General features: G+C 39.6%; 1 protein-coding gene across 11 annotated transcripts in view; it reads right to left on the minus strand.

Annotated features, from left to right (window-relative positions):
• NCKAP5 (NCK associated protein 5) overlaps positions 1-20,099 on the minus strand; it is a 405,691-nt gene that overhangs the window by 162,085 nt on the left and 223,507 nt on the right. For all 11 annotated transcript variants that reach the window (XR_001556628.2, XR_001556627.2, XM_032445915.1 and 8 more), the window contains exon 5: positions 4,302-4,435. Coding sequence is in view for 9 of the 11 variants with exons in the window: in XM_032445915.1 (XP_032301806.1) it covers positions 4,302-4,435 (134 nt within the window). In the remaining 2 variants the exon portion in view is untranslated. The remainder of the gene's footprint in view (positions 1-4,301; positions 4,436-20,099) is intronic.

Here is a 20,099-nt window from a genome sequence, read left to right on the forward strand (position 1 = left end):
TTCTGAAAATATTCACAGTTCAATCAGATGGTTCGTAGCATCCATAGAACAGAAGCTTGGAAAAAAAAAGGGAAGCCTGATGAAGAATTAAAAGATTCCTATTTTCTTCCTGTCAGTCAAACACCTGAAAGCAGAAGGTTCAATTCAAACTAGCCCATGAACTGAGGGGGACCAAACTCTCCGTACAGACTGGGGTAACCTGCTTTTTGGGCTTCATATCATGAGTTTGGTAAAAATAAATAATTAAATAAATACGAAGGAACTTTTTTTCTCAGAGAGTGGTCAGGCACTGGAATAGCCTGCCCAGGGAAGTGGTAGAGTCGGCATCACTGGCAGTGTTCAAGAAGCGCCTGCATAGGGAGCTAGGAGATATGGTTTAGGGGTTTTCTGTAGGTATGGTAAAGGGAGGATGGTTGGACTAGGTCCTTTCCAACCTTGTGATTCTATGAATATTCTATGAATATAAATAAATAAATAAACTCCTTGAGATTCACAAAAAGAGCTCCCTGGTATTACTAACAAGTTACTTAAAAACACTTGACACTGCTAAGCAAGGATGAGAGATGAAATATGTACCCAAATGTTATACATGCACACAAATAAAAATACTAATATGCTCATCCCATCAGCATTGATCTAAAAGCAACAGATATCATCCTTTTCCTCCATCACTTCAAATCAACAGCCAGAATCACTATCTTATGCAACAGATGAAAGTTATTTACAATTTTACTCCGACCACATCCTTGTGAAGTCCATCAAGCAGCTAAGTGCTACTCCAGTGCAAGTGCTCTGCCTAGCAGCAGCTCCAAAATTGATGCCCGTGAACCTGACATCGGGTTTTGTTTTATATTTACCCACTACTTTCTGACATTACATTTCACATAGCCAGACTGAATCAAAGCTAGAGGTATCTAAAAGCTTAGGCCAGTACAACAGGGTCAGCCATTGGCATAAACGCTACCTTGGTGACAATCTGCCTCCCCCAGCAACCTTATGTACACTCAGGGAGGATAAGAGATTGCTGCAGAACTGCAGCTCCTTCTTTCTATTTCTCCGAGACAAGGAGTGCATTCCTCCACAGTATTGTATTCATCTCTGCTATGTCAAAATCGAAGGAATACGAGCAATGGCTGCCAGGAGAGCATTTGACCCTGACAGGAACTAGACTGAAATGTTATTAATGGTATAAACTGGCATTCAATGGATATAACACAAGCTGACTGGATGCAGAAGCTACAGAGGCACCCTCAGGTTTTGACTTTCCAGAAGTCATTCTTGCTGTATCCATATTACTTGCCAAGCAGCAAGATCTCTCTGACAAGCAGGTGGTGTCCTCTAGCATTCCCCCACCAAGCAGATGTGACACTGATAGAAATTATGAGCTGATGATGTTGCAAATGTGAAAGATCTCTTTTTCACAACTGCTAGGAAACAGTCACTGTTTCCACTCTATATGCAGACAAGCTGGAATTGAGCAACCAGAACCAGCAATCGCTGGAGGAAAACCAAGTAGGATACGCTTAAAGTAATGGACACGCTGTCTTTTTACACAAGGTATTATCGGATTTGTAGCAGTCACCTCTCACCTTGCCAGAAGTGACAGGCTTAACCCTATGGTCAATACTAATGCGAGGGGCATGGTGCAGTACACTCTAATGAGTATTACACTCATCTCATTTGCAGGACCCAGGCAGATCAAACAAGGACCATTCTCTACTATTGCAGTAGCATCTGTTCCTAAAAGCCCAAGGCCGCGCTCCAGCCACAGACACTGATATCCATAAACAACATCATCTTCAGTGAAAGAATTTGTAAAATTTTCCCAAGGGGGATTTTAAAGATTTAACACTATTCTCTTCAAATACTGTGTAAAAATACACTTTGTAACAGTATGTTATATTGAATTTGTTCCATTGAAATCAGAATAGTAATCAAAATAATGTAAGTAAAGTCACTTCTTTTACTGCTTTAACATTTACTTCCAATCTGGAGTCACATGTGTTGTATGTGCTGAACAAAAAACAATTTGTATTACTTACTGATATGTAGCAGAGATGTAATTAATTTATGCTCTGTATATCAGTGGGTTTTTTAGAGCAATGCTATAAATCACACCTACTGCTTCAGGCAGAGTTGTTTTGTTTCAGTTCCTACTGCTGTAGGAAGATGCAGAAGTCAGGAAAAGAACAGATGAAACTGAGAACAAGGAGATGCATGAGATGCAGTAGTTGCATTCTGCTCCCCAATGTCCCAATAAAAGAACTTCAAGAAGAAACTAATGCTAAACTACAACCTATCAAAAAATCATGAACTGACCCTATCTTTTTCCATGGTGGATAAAGACACAGCAGGCAAAACAGCAACATGAATGCCAACCTGCTGTACATACGTGAGAGTTGCCAATAATCAAAATGGAATAGTCAGACCACATGACACTATCTTGAGAGAAACTGGATGACAGGTACTTATAGGGTTAGTCACTGTGCAGTTGTGCAACATTCTTCTCATGCCAAAATGGGCCTTACATGAAATAAAGGAGCAGCTCCAGTAGAGCAACAAATCTCAAGGTTTTTAAGAGAGAAAAGACCAAAGATTTCATCTCAAGGTAAGATTATATTAAGACAATTAAAAAATTACGGTGTTCAAATACAGTGAAAAATCCTACTTTCTGCATTAAGTAGTTCTCCTGCAGGATCTTTGCACACCTTAAATATGTTCACGTCCACTAAAATTATAGAACAAATTTAAGACTACATGGATACACCCCAGTGCAATTCTGGAAAATAAATTTGGTTTCAAAAGCTTTCTTCTTCTACAGTAGCAGTCACATATTTATCAAAGTAACCGCTGTGTCATTTTAAAGCTTTGGCAGGTCTATACAGATGTTAAGAAAGAAAACTCCGATTTACTTCAGACTCTCAGCCTAGAATATTGCTTACTTGGTACGAATGGAAACGTCAATCAATAAAAAGCCAAAACAACTTGCCTTCCCAAGTCCTCAATCTGAAACTATTTTCTTATTTGATAAAGTCACGCAATTCCAGATAGGAGCAAACAGCTTTCCTTGCCTGATTATAAAGATCAGCTTCCAGCTTTCCATGAAATATCATGTTTTACTCTTTCACAGATGCACAGAAAATATTTGAAATGCAAAGAAGCATCCTCCAAATCACATTTTAACCTACGGTACTGCATGTATATTTAGGAATGTTTATTTAAATGAACTCAGTTCAGGAATTGCACAGATTTAAAAGACTTATGCTATAATCTGTGTTCTTGCTTCAGTTTATCTGTATCTGAAATACCGAACATTTGGGCCCAGAGTATTATTGTCTATCCATCTTCTTCCAAAGTACATGCAATTTTCTTGATTTTAGCATCTCCTATCACCACCTGTCTTGTCTCATTTCATTATTCTCACACTGGGGAAAAAAGCCACAAATCCTTCAAATGATACAGCATCTTTAAACAGTGCACGATTATCGAGTTGCCTGTTTCATTATTATCTCCAACTGGGTAAGAAAAATACACTATTTTAGGAAAAAGAAGTTTGTTAGGATAAGCAAATATCTTAATATTCTACTGAACATCAGAAAAAAAATAACCTCTACTATTCATCATGACAAAAGTAATGTTTTAAAAGCAAACAAAGCATTCTAAGGCATGAATTCTCCTTCTAACACCTAGTCTACACTACAGTAAAAGTAGAGCACAATGAAACCAATGGCAATCTTTATCATTGGCAAGAACATGGCCAACTACAGGTGCCATTAATGAAAAGTAGTATCTCCAATTAGAGTAGGTAATGTGGTTCCCTTTCCAGTGCAGCTCTATTCTAGCTGAGTAAGAGCAAATGCAGAAAGAGACCCTAAGCTCACAGAAGCAGGATGATTACCCAGATAGTAAAACACATGTTTGGTTGTTTTTTGCCATTACTGAGACTGAACAAAATCTTCACTGATGGTTAACCAAAAAAACAACCAATAACAACTTATCAATAACACACACTTTCTAAGAAGTGAAGAGCATTACTGCTTACATCATAACTGAGGGTTTTAACCAATGCAAAATCCTGGAAATCAAAATGTTCATTATGCAGAATACAAGCCTAAACCTTTTAAGTTTTAACTCGTGGTAGCAATCATTCAGCCAAATGCCTGCTACACTTACCATATTTCAGAGGGAAAGCAGTTTTTTGGCTTAGATTCCTTCCATTCAAGTGGTCATGAGCTTTGATCAGTCTTTATGAACCGAAGCATGTTCAATTATTTTAAGCAGAATTGACTTATGCAACATACCTGGAAAACTGCTCTTGTAGGCCACGCATCTGAGCTCTGTTACGCTCTGACTCCAGTGTTACCTCCCGTAATCGTTTTTCACTCTCAAGTCTTAAATGTCTTTCTTCCTCCAACTCATGTATCAGTTTCTCACGCTGAAAGACCACAGAAGTTAATAAATTACTCAATATGTAAAACACTTTTAAGATAAATTTTATATTTTACTTAGGAAAAAAACATCAAATAATCAACTTTTTTTTGGTTTTATTAAAGTCAAAACCACACACAATTACATGGTAGAGACAGAGATTCTACCAGAATACCACCATACATACACCAATATTGAGCTATTTCTCCTTAGCTCAGACTCACAGAAGTCAGCATAACAGCTATTTAAGAACAAACACTCTCCCCTCCTTTGAAGAGCTTTTTCTTCACCTCCATTTGAAACAGTTCTCACAAATATTTGAGATCTGTGATCTTGCTTGATAATAGACAGAGGAAGCCTGTAGCAGTCATGCTGCCAACCTGCCACCCAACCCTTAATGACACAGTCCCAAGAACAGGGTAGGAGACGATTCTGCAGCACTGCTTTTGTTGTTTTGGATGAGTAGCAAGATTCCTATCAGTAGGACTGAGTCCATTTGAATCCATTAAGTCAAATCCTATCACAAAGAATCTGCTTGTAAAAACCTGCTATCCAAATAAAAACCTACAAGAGGGATAAAAATATCATTGATTTCACTAATAGTTTTCAAAAGCAAATAGAATATGCTTGTTGCTAATGTTGAAATGACAGGATGAAAACACCAAACCCACAATGCACAGGGCTATCTGGGTGTATCTATATATACCTATATCTATATATGTGTTACTGATGGCTGTCTTTTTGTAAACTTCAGATCCAAATACAAAAATGAGATATAAAAGTAATTAATAAAAAACCCTATTTTAAAAGTAGGTGCGTGTGAACTGAAAAGTTATAAAAATGCTAATGGAATAAAAAAAAATAAATAATGTATATACAGCCTTTTCCACGTGACCCTGCAGCTACACAGAAATTAAATTAAATTAAATTTAACTAAATTAATTTTATCCTTGTGCATTTAAATGAGATAACAAGTCAATAAAAAAAAAACCAAACAAATAAGCAATTAACGTGGTACTACATTACAGTCCCCCCAGTGAAGGGGTTCCAAATTGGTTGCATAAAAGAAGTTAGGGCACTGTAAAGCTACAGCAGCTACACTACTTACACACATAGGAATGTTCTGTGTGCTTATCGCATTGCACTTGGCAGCCTATCAGAATGAGTTCCACTTCTGACCTAAATTTTCATGACATACCTGCAAAAATCTGTCTAGAAATTACACATACAGTTTCATTAGGAAATAACAAAGATGTCTTAGTTTTAGGCCATTAAATGGGAGCGACAGACTATCAGTACAAGTCTTGCAGTTATAAATCTAACTGGATAATAATTTATAAAGCGGCAACCAAGGGACCAAAAATACCAATGTTACCAAGTAGAAGAAGGATCTTAAAGGCAGTGATAAATAAGCACATGCCACAAAGGAAGGCTGCAAAGGATCAAATGAAATATCTATATACTTGTGGAAAAACATGGGAATTACTCAGAAAAGAAGAGGGCTTCTGCCTAGTAGATCACATATAATCCCTATATACATATAATAATTCCCTGGAAAATGGGAAACTGCAAAAGTAGAATCCCATTGCTGGAAAACAAATAAACTGTTTTAATTAAATTATTTAATTACTTTTACACAAGCACATCCTGGCAGGTGCTGAGTGATCCTTTGCTTCTGTCAAAATGAGAAGAGCAGAGCACTCAGCATCGAGCAGAAGATGCTCTGTATCCTTCAGTACAGAATGCACCCCAGGAATGATAACTCACACTAATGATAGGGGAAGAATATTCAAGGTACTTAGAATTTGTCCAGATTTCATCCTATCATCATCAGCTTCAAGATCATACTGTGTGCTGGATACTGCAGTATCTTCTTTGATAAATGTATTTCACTGCTGCTTAGGAGACATCTAGGGTATCCAGAGTCAAGAGAACAGCATGGAGAATAATGCAGAAGAAAGATATAGTTACTTAGCAGTGCTTAAGACAAGCTGACAAGCCTTCTGAAAGTGGTCTTAACCATAAGAGCAATGAATAAGCAATGGCCCACCAGCAACTGATACGCCGCCATGGAGGAAAAGCAGGAACTCCTACGAGCCCAAGTGTCCCAGCTAACTCAAGCACCGGGCTGTGCCTGAGCTCCCAACTGCAGTATCAGCTTGACTAAGGTAAAATGCTAAAGAATTAGTTTCATTCAACATAATTACCACCACAATGATCTTATTTTGATACTGCAGCTGCCTGACCACACTCTGCTTCTCAAATAAACCTTCGATTTATTTTACGTACAAAGCCAAACCTCCACAGGGAAGACTACAGAGTAATACACCTGTGAATATCTGGGCTATTTCACAGTGTCTTACCAAGACATGACCCTTCAAAAAGAGATTAATATACTTTCTTCCACCTCACTGCCAGGATCTTTTGTTGGCTGCACACCAATACTGCCTGCAGAATGACTATGCTGTATCTACATTATGGCCACATTGCCACTAACAACAAAACCACGTTTTCTAGTAGAACGTGGAATATACAACAGAGATTCACAAATCCGAGCTTTTCCCCACAGGTCAAAGACCAGCGTAAGCTATTTCTGGGTTTCATTTCCCTCTTGCTGGTAGGTCACGGAATGCTGTTGCCACCACTTACTCCTCATATTCATGTAAGAAAGCATGCAATATTGTCATGGACAAAAGGTCCGCACAAGCATGTAATTTTCATTTTGGAAGAAAAGACAAAAGACCTAGGAGTTACGTTAAGAAAAGTATCCATAAAAGAATGATAACATCACAAAAACCAAATGTTTAAATATTAGGAACCCCTGGGATGAAATATATGTCCAGTCTTCATATTACAACATACTATTAGTTACATGAGCCCCTTGCTGTACAAAGCTTATGATTCTGCCCTGCTACACATGTGGGTACACAAACAAAGCAGTGATCATAACTACAAGAAAATGTCTGTTTTTATTCAAACCCAGAAAAGCCATTATGAGGCACAGGAGAGAAATGAACCCCCTGCACAGAAAGGTCAGAGATGTTTCCATCCTGTCAGCAGATGACATCCCTGAATTCTCCAGAAATTCTGCACTGTCATAATGCTCCTCTATAAGCTCCTCTGTGCAAAACCCACTTTACTCCTGTGTAAGATAAAGGTGTGTGAAAACAAATGAACTGGCCAGAAGTGGTTCCATGTTACACACCGACTAATAGCTCACTGAAAAGGGGCACAATTAGAATGCAACATGAAGAAAACATGACACAAAAAAGAATGCGCCGTGAAACGCACCACAATGTTTTAACATCTCTGCTATCTCCAAAAAAAGTCATGTGTTCCACTTGCCAATTCTTCATTAGATGCAGCTTCTTCTGTCCATGCGCTCTGATCAATCTTTCCCACCTCCTCTCCTCACAGTTAACCTTCCTCCTCTCAAAAGCTGCTTCACTTTCCCTTCCCTTCTCCGGACAGACTCACTTCCATCACATCCCCCTGTCAACTCTCTGATAGTTTTCCAATTATGCAAAAAAATTAATGTGAACAAACTAGAGTGAAAGAATTAGTAAATTCCACCCATACTTTTGTGTTAAGTACTGGAATATTTTAACACTTGAACAAATACTGTTTGCAATTACTTTTTCATGAGCATTTGAGCAATCAAGTTTCACCAGCTACTCATCATGCTCATGAGCAAATGTCTGCATGCCAGTGAGTTCCTTTTTGTGTAAGTGCAGAAATGTTCATGTCAAAATGTTTCATTTCACATCCACTCAGGGACATGTACCGCACATTAATTCATCTTCTCAAATGTAAGCAAGAAATCAAATTTGAGATATACCGGATCAAAACAAAACGCGTGAGAACTACTTATGTCATGTTACACTGAACTGAAAACATCTCCTCTTTGGAGCTCCTGAATGACTCCTGGAGCTACAAAATGCTAAAGTAACAAAAAATAAACGCAAGCATCATGAGTGGCAGCCAGAAAGGCAAAGCCAAGCACCCGGCCATAGGGTCATGGATTTTGCTGTGCCTGCCTAACATCTCCCCTGCATCACAATTTAAGACTACAGATACTGGCAAGGGAAATATTCCAGGGACTCAGCAGGCACAAACAGCACACACGGCACATGTTGCTGCTATTCAGAAGGGAAACAGCCCAACAGCTGCACCGAAACTGCTCCCTCCTTTTTTTGTTTAGCTTATGTTTGAACCTTGTGAGAAGCCACTTTTACTAACAGTCAGGTGGAACAGGACTGTTGAGTTTAAATACAAAAGATCTTTCTTACCCAATGTATTGTAAGTACTGTGGTAGTAATTATGTCAACATCAGAGAGCAAATTTGTCCAAAAAAAGGCTACAAAAGAACTTTTAAACCAGGTTTAATGTTGCTCTAAATCAAGCTATTAACCTACACATTAATTTTTTAACAACTATTTTTAAGCATTTGCTAAAGAGGGCCACAAATTCTGCATAATTAATATTGATTTTGAAGAGATACTTTGTAATGAATTCAAAAAAGGGGGAGAAAGTAACATAGCTTTTTTTGTTTGGTTACAATTTATAGAATTGTTAAGGTTGGAAAAGACCACTAAGATCATCTAATCCAGACATCAAGCACCTCATCAAGCATTGTTAAGCCATTGCTAACCTAAATCGAGTACTTCAGTAAGCATCAACACACACACACACACACACATATATATATATAAAAACTTCTGATGCTATATAATTGATAACTCACAATAACAGCAGTAATTTAATCATATCCTGGCTGGACCATCAGCTGGCTGCAGGAAGCAGGTAACAAAACCAAAATCAAGCAAACAAACAGCAACCATGAGAAGCACATTGACATTCTGCAAATCAGTTTGTGCAGCACATAAGGGGCCAATGGTCAACAGGCACATTCATAGTACTGAAATGCACTATTCTCTAGCATTATTGGAGTCTATCTGTACCAGATCAACAGAGCGTGCTGCAGACAGCAATCCCTAACAGCAATCCCTATTATACTCCCTATTATATCAGAATTCAGTAATTCTCTGGTCTCCTAGCCAACTTAGCTCACTGGACAGGATACAAACATGAGGACATTCATTGATATAGAGGTGTGCTGCAACACAGACAAGGGCTTGGAAAGTTACTATTAGGAAGTGATGTACAGAAAAATCAACTGTCCAAGGTGATGAGCAGGAAGCCTGGGACAGGCACCAATACACTGAGTGTTTCCCCCCAGTATAAAGCGTGTAATCAAACTCTGTTTGAGCAAGCACTTCCCAGGCAGACAGTGGGTGAGACTGCTTTGGCACAGCCAGCTCCAGAACAGACTGCCCTGCCCTCACCTTCTGCTAAGCCCAGCTTCCTACATGGGTTGGGACCTTTACATCCAAATTCCCCTTCTGCAGCCCGGTCCCAAACCTAGCAGAGAAGAGACTGAAATCCTAAGTCAAAACTTCCTTCGCTTGCAGATGGCAGGAAGAAAACATGACGAGAAGAACGGAGGGGGCCGAGACCATTTTTTATTCCATCATAAATTGTACCAGGTACTGTATTTCAGTTTAAATTAAAATGAGTCAAACTTCAGTGTCCTTTGTTTGCTCCTCATCGATCGCTGTTAAACCAAATGTTTCTCATTCTGTAATCAATACTTCTCTGCAAAAATAAACCAAGGCACTGACAAACAACTTTGCAGCACACTGCAGCTTTCCTCGTGGTGGACTTTGACAGCATGAAAAAACACTACCTAATGAATGGAAAAGAGAAGTGCACTGCTTATTGTGCTTATTACAGTTTTAACAGGCAGCTTACAGCTGAATCATTTTACTGTAACAAGGCTTTATTAAATCAGCCAGCTATTGAGACCAGAACTCTCTGACAATGGCAGTTAATATGCCTTTGTCCCTCGTTACTGTTTCCAGCTATACTGGGAATACCAACAAATACTCTCAAAACACTCAAAGCTTTCCCAAGGATGAAGTTAAGGTGTTTTACGGTACTGTGAAGCATTAAGACATAAGCAGCAATAACTGAAGCACTTATAGAGCTCATGGAGGGAAAGGTAGCTTTATTTCCACAACTCCTCCAAATAAAGTTAAGGGTGAAATTGTGTTGTTCCTTTGTAATGAAAATGAATTACCCTTTTGCTTGATGCTGACTTGTACTACAGAGGCTGAGGAAGAAAGTTCCTCGATTTATATTACGCCTCTATTTTTCTCCCCAATTATTTCAGGATGTAATTATTTTTCCCAACCTTATTCTCCCTACAGCTCTGCAACAGCAAGATATACACAGTATAAACAGCATCTCCTAATTTTAGGCTGGTATCTTCCAGCTCTTTCATTCCGGTAAGAAAAAATGATGACTCTCTCAAATAGGATTCTGCTCCCACAACAACAGGCTGCCCCAAATAAACCAGGAAAAACTACTTGGCACTAAATAACTTGTATTAGCATTTTCCATAACTGCCTTTAAAACAGTTAAAGTGAATCATTCGAAGCAAATAATTTATTTTTCACTATTAAATTTTAATGTGCTAATAGATCGCTCTCTTTTGCCTCATAACAGACTAGAACATGCATACCATGACTGCCAGAAGGAAACTTCAAGCTCTGCGTGGCCCTGAGATGAACAGCAAGATAGGAAACATTTATTAGCAGTAGTGATATTTTAGTGACAGTAGTTTACACACTTTATATTCTTTGGTGATAACACTTCTCCAGAGCAATTGAAGTAAATTAGAAACACTTTCTTGGTACAATTACTACTTCTGAATAAGATAAGATGCTAGCTTCATTGTGCAATAGCTCAAAATTGCCACCATGTGGCAGGACAGCAACTTAATTTAGCATTATTTATATTGCAGTGATACAGTTTTAATTGCATCTGTACAATAAAATAACTGCTGTGCTGTAGCTCCTTTATCATTTCAAACCTACAATTAATCAGAATTAGGCAGGCTATTACATGAGCAATACTGTATATATAGTTGGAGTTGTGACAGAATTTATGTTATACATTTTCTTTAATTCATAAAACCTCCCAACACAGAGCTAGATAGTAAGCTCTTCTGTCTGCACATCCCTTCCAACACTTACAGTTTATAGGCACCCCTTGGTGCCAAAAAGCCCCTTCATTCCAGGAAACACGCAGCAAAGGCCAAAGGAAACGAATCACCATTAATAAAATAAACACCAAAAAACACCCTCACCACCACCAAGGAAAACCTCAGTTTGTTCCTAATCTACCAGAAACTAACCAACAGAAGGCAGCCTTGTGAGGACTTTCCTTATGCTGCAGCTGGTTGTACCCACTCCCCTATAAAGCAGTGATTACACCATATCCACCACAGCAATGCACACCATGTGCAGGAGAGCTTTAGGCAGGTGAAACATCCGCACTCCAGCAGCCACTACAACCTAGAACTTCTTACAGATCATCTCCACATCGTATTTTTAACATTGAATCATGGCAAGCAATACATTTTCTAAAATCGTGTCTGTTTAACAGACAATTCCTATTTACTCAAATTCACAGCTGAATTTCAAAGGCTTGTATTGATCTCAGTTCTCAGCCTAATTATTGTTCCCATTTTAGACATATTGGAAGTAAAGAGAACACTCCTATAGAACTAGAAATCCCCACACAGTCAGATCGAGGATTTTTTTTTAATTATTAATCTTAAAATGATAACACTTTTCTAAAATGAATTTGCAAATGTAATTGAGCTTTTAATAGCTTCAACAGATAGTAATTAAAGAAATTTCATTTCTCTAAATTAAACGTAATGAAATGTTTTTCAAGATCAAATAAAACTTGGAAACAATATTATAGCAGACGTCATTCATATGAATACCTTATGAATACCTAATATTCAGATGTGTGCAGAACAAGAGTCTGTCAACAGCAAAACGAGAAAGAGTGGAAGTAATAAGTAATGTAACGTGCAGTTATTTCCTCCTAGAAATGTGCAAGGTTTTAATGGCTAATTATAATTCCAAGCCCTTTGCTACACAGTTTTTTGACAGAGTGACTTGCATTTTAGCAAGATGTAGAACTAAGTACAGCAATGGGGTTTTTTTGATGTTGTACTACATATGTATTTTTCTTATTAGAAGTTTTACAACCAGTTTAACTTGTTATCAATGAGCTTTTATTAATTCAGTCGCAGGCAAGCAAAAAAAAACCAAAAAACTACCCAAACCCAATATGTCAGATTACATTTCTCACTTGTTTGATTAAATACAATTTATAGTGAAGGCCTGAACGAGCCCTGAATGCTGACAGGTGTATGAAGGAAAGCACAGGCCATACAATTTAGGGCTGTTCTACATTTGCACACACTCAGGTTACATTTAGTTTTTGCTATGGCACAGTTGCATTTTACAGTTAAGGAGAAGATAATTGCTGTCAGTTTTGATAAAGTTCCCGTCTAAGCCCTGTCTTGACTTTATATCAATAAAAAACAAAGCCCAATAGAGAACAAAAGAAAACCTTATTATAGTGCTGTGTTATTTTGCTCTTGGCTACCTTCATTAACTTGTGCTTAGTATGAGGACTCGCTGCCCAACAGAAACCAGTGAACTTCTCCACATCTTACTATGACTTCTCCAAGTATGTGTCAGAGTGACCAGGCTGGCTGTGCAGTGGAGCAGAAGATAAAGGACCACCACATCCCTACCAACTTGGTTTGGGGACAGCAACCCCAGTAGTGAGACGGGGACATCCTAAATCACTTTTGCTTATTCTGAAATGATTGTGTGCCTACAGTGTAACTGACCAACGTGTTCTTCAGTTGATATAAGTGGTTTCTTTTCTAAGTGACTGAGTTGAATCAAGCATTTCCCACTTGGATCTGTATTAGTTAGACAGAAGTTAAGCAGCAGGACACACATGGGAAAAGCATTTAAAAATAATAACTATTTCTAAGAGTTTTACTTAGTATAAAATGACAGGGCAGGGGAGATGTGCTTTGCTGCTCCAGGGAACTCAGATTTATTCAGAAGCTAGGAGTAGCATTCTCTGATGCTAGGCAGAGTTAATGTTTCTTCATTTTCTGGATTTCTCATGATAGTATTTGTATTTCCTGTTAATAATTAGGATATGCAGAAGTGAAAGAGCTGTCATGCTAATCAAGAATTGGGAGGATGAGAGATGTAGAACTGAACCACGACAATCATGAGAAGCAGCTCAGAAACATCTGCAGTACCATCATGTCCCAATGGATATGAGATAAACTGATATCTTAGTTTGCACACATGCTCTTCTATTTGCCTTTCTCAACTGACCCACTCAGCAGCCATGGCACCACAACTTGCTGCCAGCTACCTTTCCGTGCAGCATTCCTTTTTCTCAGACTTTTCACAGCACTGCTCATGAACATGTCAGATCTTATTATGGTTGTTTTCTGTTCACTTGTAGAATTCGTTTAAGGTTGGAAAGTAACTGCAAAAAGACCTGATTTACCCAGCTGTTTCTTGCATGTATTCCAGAGGCCTAACACTGTAGCTTTCTGATGAATGTACCTCTTTATCATTTTCACTCCTTAAGCACTGCAGGCACTGCTGGAGGCAATAGGGAAACGTGGTGGACTTTTTGCTGGCTGGTGCATCCTCAACAGTAATTTTAACAGAGCTGCCACTGATAATGCACACATCTATAAGAACCAGCTTCACTTTCAGAGGCCAGATTGAGTTTGCAAGCCTGGTAGTTGGGAGAACTGGAAAAATAAGAAACAAGTTTGCATTGTGTTTTCAATTTGCTCACTGGTCCAACTGGAGTAATTGAAAGACTGTATCACAACCTGATATCATTCTGCAGAGTGACTTTCCAGTAATAGGTTCTCGTGAAGGTCTGTTCAAGTCTCCACAGACTAATTCCAGCCCAACTAGAGGGTCAGCCAGGCTATCCCCCTTCAGTCTCCTTCCCTTACCAGAACATGTAGGTTTGTTGTACTTCCAAGAAGACCAAAAAGAGACAGAAAACCTTTGACATTGATTTCTCTGGTCTTCATTTCTATGTTTATCTATTTACGCAGGATGGAGATACTGGTTCACAGACACACCAGTTTCACCTCTGCTGGGCACAGGGACTATGAAAAGTGAGCTAGCAAACTATTTATACAGTTCCATAAACTTAGGCAAGAAAGAAATTTTGCTGTTTATCTGTAGAACAGGAACTCTGCTGCTCACTAATGCTCCTGTGTGCAATATATCACTGCACTAAACAATTTCCTATAACTCACCTAAGACATCAGGCTTGAAATCAAATTCAATACAGGTGAAATATGAACAATCCTTGACTAAATGGGGCTGAAAAGAAATAACCCAGTTAGACTGACCATACAGACAAAGTCAAACAGAGCAGAGTTCCCTGGAATGAGGTGTGCAAATGGATGATACAGTTTTTCAGCTATTATAGGGCAGGGAGGTGAACCCCATCAGCACAGCTGGCTCTGTCCCTGCCTGGCATCCAGATGCATGTCAGCAGCTCCATGGGAAGCACTAAGCACAGACGTTTCTACATCCCACCTGTGTTAGATCAAATAAGCTGCTATGAACTGATGTTCTTGCCACCTGGGGGCTCACAAGGATATTTCTGAAAGCCTGTTTACATTCCTTCTAAAGCTCTTCCTGTTCAATGTGCTGGATGACACATGTTCTTCACACCCCAACTTTCCACTCACCTCCTCCTACATATTTCAGTTTGTGAAGAGGTTTCCCTTACCAACTGATGTCACATACAGCTGCTGAACACTGCCAACAGCTCTGAAAACCTATCTTTAGTATGAAAACATCTATCAGTTTCTGATTTAATGCATGTCTTTCCAAACAGTATCTCCCACATCACAAGATTTCCACCTGAGGGAGTAACATCATTTCAGCTATCTGGGGCAATCATACACAGATTCTGGGAATTCTTACCTGCTACCCCACTGACAGGAAAGGAAAAATTTTTTTTAACTGAAAAACTGCCAGTTGTTGCCTTGGGGAACTCGTTAATAGGTACAAACAGAAACAAGGCTTTCCCAAGAGAGGATAATTTTAATCTGTAACTCAGAAATCATTTCTAAATAAGCAGTGTCACTGTGGATGCCAATCACAAATCTGCAGTGTAAAGAAGTAATTACAAAATGACTGCTGCATGGTCTGTGCATACTGAGCCAAATTCCCTCTCACTATTCATCCTGAGTAGCTAGGCTGTGATTATCCACAGCACATCGGTACCTCCAGGCTCCACATGGCTCTCAGCACTATTTACAAGCATTGTAAGATCCTCTTCCCCAAAGAGTTTGCTACCTAAACCATCATACAGACAGGAGATGAGTCAGAATAAAGCCCATTGTACAAATAACCAATTTGAGTCAGACAGTATTATATAAAGATTATAGAAGAATTAGGTGACTGAGGTAGCGTGACTTGTATGACACCAAAACTAAAGAAGAACGGGACTTCTTCTGAGTACAGTAAGGAGAGATTTTAATCTTCTGATTATCTGAAGTCACACAACTAAGTTATTGAACTGAAAGAATGACTTATTGGCACAGTTTGGAGAACAAGTGAAAGCCACCTCACAACTAGGTAAGGTCCAGTATCTGGTTCAAGCATGGAACTTCTATTTGTATTCACTTCCAGAATAACTGCAGAGTGCATCATGCCAAATGATATGGAAGTAACACAGTCCAAACATCACAGTCATTCCCACAGTCTAGACAGCTGCCTCTCACAGGACATTTAAGCAAGTCTGGCCACCAGTTCCAGACTTGGAACAGTATGCCATGAGATCTTCATTATGAAAGATCTCATAGAATATCAAAAGATGCCTTATCACAAAGCAGTGAGCACAGAGCCAAAACAAACAGAAAGTATGTAAAAGCTAACTCCTGACAAAGCAAAAGTAGAATTAAAGATTATGAGACTGAAGTAGGGCGGAAAAGAAATGAAGAATCATAGCCGTAAGCTCAAGCTAAACAAATTCATGCAAAGCTGCTTAAGTTTGTAAGTTTAATATGCGAAAACATCATTTACTTGCTCTGTTTTAATATTACTTTAAACCTTATACAGAAGTTGAAGAGAACAAAGTGATAATACTATGCCAAGAGAGGAGGACAACAAAACAAATCTTTTCTTAATGGCATAAAGAACACTCACAAGTTGAAGTCTTGCTCTAAGTGCTGCGACTATCTCAAAAGTGCTCAGTGCTCTCAAATAGGCAAATCATTTTTCCCAGTTTCTGCCGTCTCTATTTTATTCATCATCAACAGACTATTTAACGTACACATAAGCTGTGGGAACAGGACTAAGCTATCACATTGTCTTGGTGCTGTAGAGCTTCCATTTTGGATCAGGACTCCAGTGCACTAGTTCCTGGATAAAGAGCTGGTGTAGTAAAGGTTCCACTGTACTACAATGCAATCTAAAGCACTGCACAACTGTCTCGTTCTAAGGATCAGAACCAACCAAATGATACAAACTCCCAGAGCACTGCATTCATTTAAATAAGCAAACGTCCATCAAACTCAGAACTGAGCACCAACTTTGTCCCTTGCTAGAAACACAGAATTATAGAATCACATACCCAACAGACCATGTATCTCAGTGCCACATCCACCCTCACCTTGAAAACCTTCAGGGAGTGTGGAAGTGACCCCACCACTTCCCTGGGCAGCCTGTGTCACAGCCCCATCACTCAGTCATTTAAATGTTTTTTTCTAATCCCCAACCTATACAGAAACGAAGGTGCTGCCCAGCATCTTAATTTGTGCATTATTGAGTGTCATATATTAAAAGTAATAATATAAGTTCAGAAAGGACAACAAGGATGAAGAAATTAAAGACCTCACTCCCTGTCCAGTGGTGGAATTGTTCACCGACATTGGCTGGCTTGATCAGATGGAGGAGAATTCAGGGAATCAGTATTGCTGCACTGCTTTGTCCTCTCTGCTCTATTGCAGCCAGACTCTAAGTAAATCAGTAACATGCTCCCATCACCATGAACACAACTGTAATGCAACCCACAGAACCAACAGAAGAGTTGATACAAGTACAGTGACAATGGGAAAACACTGAGATCACAGAGATGGACACTGTGACCAGAATTTGTATCAACAAAAGGAAAGCAGTGAGACAACAGTGATTTCTTTTAACATACTAATTTTCCTCGCTACTTGGGAAAAAAAAGAGGCTGTGAAGCCAAGTCCACGACAAGGGTTTCACTCCTATTAACCTGTATGAATTTACCTTCCCAGTTTGCATGAAATTCTAATTGTTGGCCCAGCTCTTCCGTTCACCTCTTCTTTCCAGACGTTGTGACTAATTCTGCTCCAGCTGAGCTTGCTTTCTGGCATTAGATAAAACCTGACCGTAAATGTCCTTCCTCTGCAGGCTGCAGAACGGTGCCTCTATTCAGGTCATCCACGCAAGAACATTAATCCAGTGAGTGTGCAGCTTCCCAGAGTCAACTCCTGCCATTGCCCAGAGGAGCTCAGGATTGCAGAGCTTAACCTTTGATATGAAAATGGTTACAATTCACTGTTATTAGTGCGTGTGCGCATCACTCCTATTAGGCAGCGAGGTATTGCCTAGAGCGGGGTGCAGCTGTTTCTGGTCATAAAGCGGGATTTGCTCTACATTGAAGCCAACTGCCACTCTGATATTAAATATTCCCATAGATGCTATGAGGCTGCATGTGCTTTTTCTGTACTGCCTTTAGCATCTCCTGCCTTTGTTATCTAATGTATAAATGGCAATTTCTACTTGAGGGCAAGTTAGTTTATCTGACATACTTTCTACAGTTCGCCTCTCTTTTACTTTCCGACCTTACATAAATGCATTTTGCATACAGTTTTTTCTCTCTGCTCAATGACTCTTATATAATTCTATTTGACTCTTTTTTACATTGACAAAATACTCCCAGAAACTTGTTGAGGAGACAGACTATTTTGCCACCTTCCAGCTGGAGGATCAACCTTTATTTCTGCTCCTTCATCTCTAACCCTGGTTCTCCTTTGTGCCGGCACCTGGAACAGTACACTGGGCACATGCAGCATGAGAGCACCAAAACCAAGGCAAGCACCAAGCCAAGCACCAACCCCTGCAAAGCTCTTCTCAAATACTGCTACCAACGTTTTACAATTCCAAACAAACCTTAAACTCCATCGGGGCAAAAAGAACTGCAGCATGCGCTCTACTTGTACGCTGTCACACATTCTGTGCCTAAGCAGATGCCATCGAATGTTTGTTTTCAGAGTGGCTGTGGACGCGGGTGTTGTTTTAAATGAACACAGCTCCCTCTCCTGGTAAAAAGCCAGACTGGGGAATGCCACGAAGCTGGGGGGAATTGTTCAGGATCGCTTTATCCCCTCTCTGCCACACAATTCCTGCCACACTTTGGCCAACAGCAGACTGGAAGTAAATTGATTTTAACAGACACGTTCCTTACAATTTATCGAGGAGCTTGGTGGAAAAAAAAACAACAGATATTAATTAAGCAGGAAGAAATAGAGCTGAGCCTGAAAGCCAGAATCATTCTGAGCAGACAAAATCAGGTTTCTGGTGCTTCAATTTCACAAGAGCGAGCAAGTGGATTCACTTCTTTATTCATTTGAAAATGACTCGAGAGGCCTCCTATCTTAACTCCTGAAGAATGCTTAGATTCAGAAAATCCTTAAAATACAAGAACAGCGAGCATCTGCGTACATGCATATTTGAAGCAAACAAAAGAGAAACACTTGGGACATGGGAAGAATTCAAAAGGCAAATCTTTTCCTGGATTACAAATTCTAAAAGCCCTGAAGATAAAGCAGCAAAGTTGTTGGTGAGGACATTTGGCCTGGTGACATATGGACTACTAATGAGGTCCAGGAGCACTAAATGGGGCTTGCAAATAATTTCACTAACTGTTATTGATGTTAACTACTACAAATGCCACTGAGTTTCTCCAGGGGCCATATGACAAAGTTCCTCAGTAAAAGGAGATGGACAGCATGGCTGGCTATATAAATAGACAGCTGCAAGGGGAAGGTGCAAGGGTCAGGCTGCTTCCTTCTGGGTTAGGACATTGAATATGCAGAGACATTTTACAGTGGTGACTCTCTCTACTGATTTCTAATTAAAGCACAGATAGATGATTTCTTAGATGTAAGGACCTAGAAGCTGGGAAAGAGAATTTAGCCTTTTGTATCTCATCTTTAACACTTCATTTATTACTAAATACCATCTACTTTTGCAAGACCCAGGCACTTCTGCAACAGCAGCTCTCCCAGCTGCTCCCACTGCAGCACAGATCCATCCCACTGACAGCAGCATTGGACTGGGGCTGAAGCACAAGCACAGGATTGCTGTTCTGGTATAAGGATGAGGTGCATGGTGCAGATGTGAAAAAGCTCTGAAAAATGCTGACTGTGTTCCCTGTAACAGGGGTTCTGGGATGGGTGATTGATGGGGCAGCACTAGGATCAGTGTCAGTGCTGAGCACACACCTGCAGTGAGGCAGGAGATGGGGCACTGAGCAGCACTGGGAGCCAGGAGAGGCAAAGGCAGCTCAGAGTTGAGAGAGGTGCAGACAATGTGCCATTTCCCATGGTTATGGCCTGACTCCATCAATGCACATTTCCAGCCTCCTGCAAAATGGAGTTTTGCCTTCTTATTTCTGATTTCATTTCAGCTCAACAA

This window comes from Coturnix japonica, chromosome 7, assembly GCF_001577835.2.
Source record: "Coturnix japonica isolate 7356 chromosome 7, Coturnix japonica 2.1, whole genome shotgun sequence".
Lineage (NCBI taxonomy): Eukaryota > Metazoa > Chordata > Aves > Galliformes > Phasianidae > Coturnix > Coturnix japonica.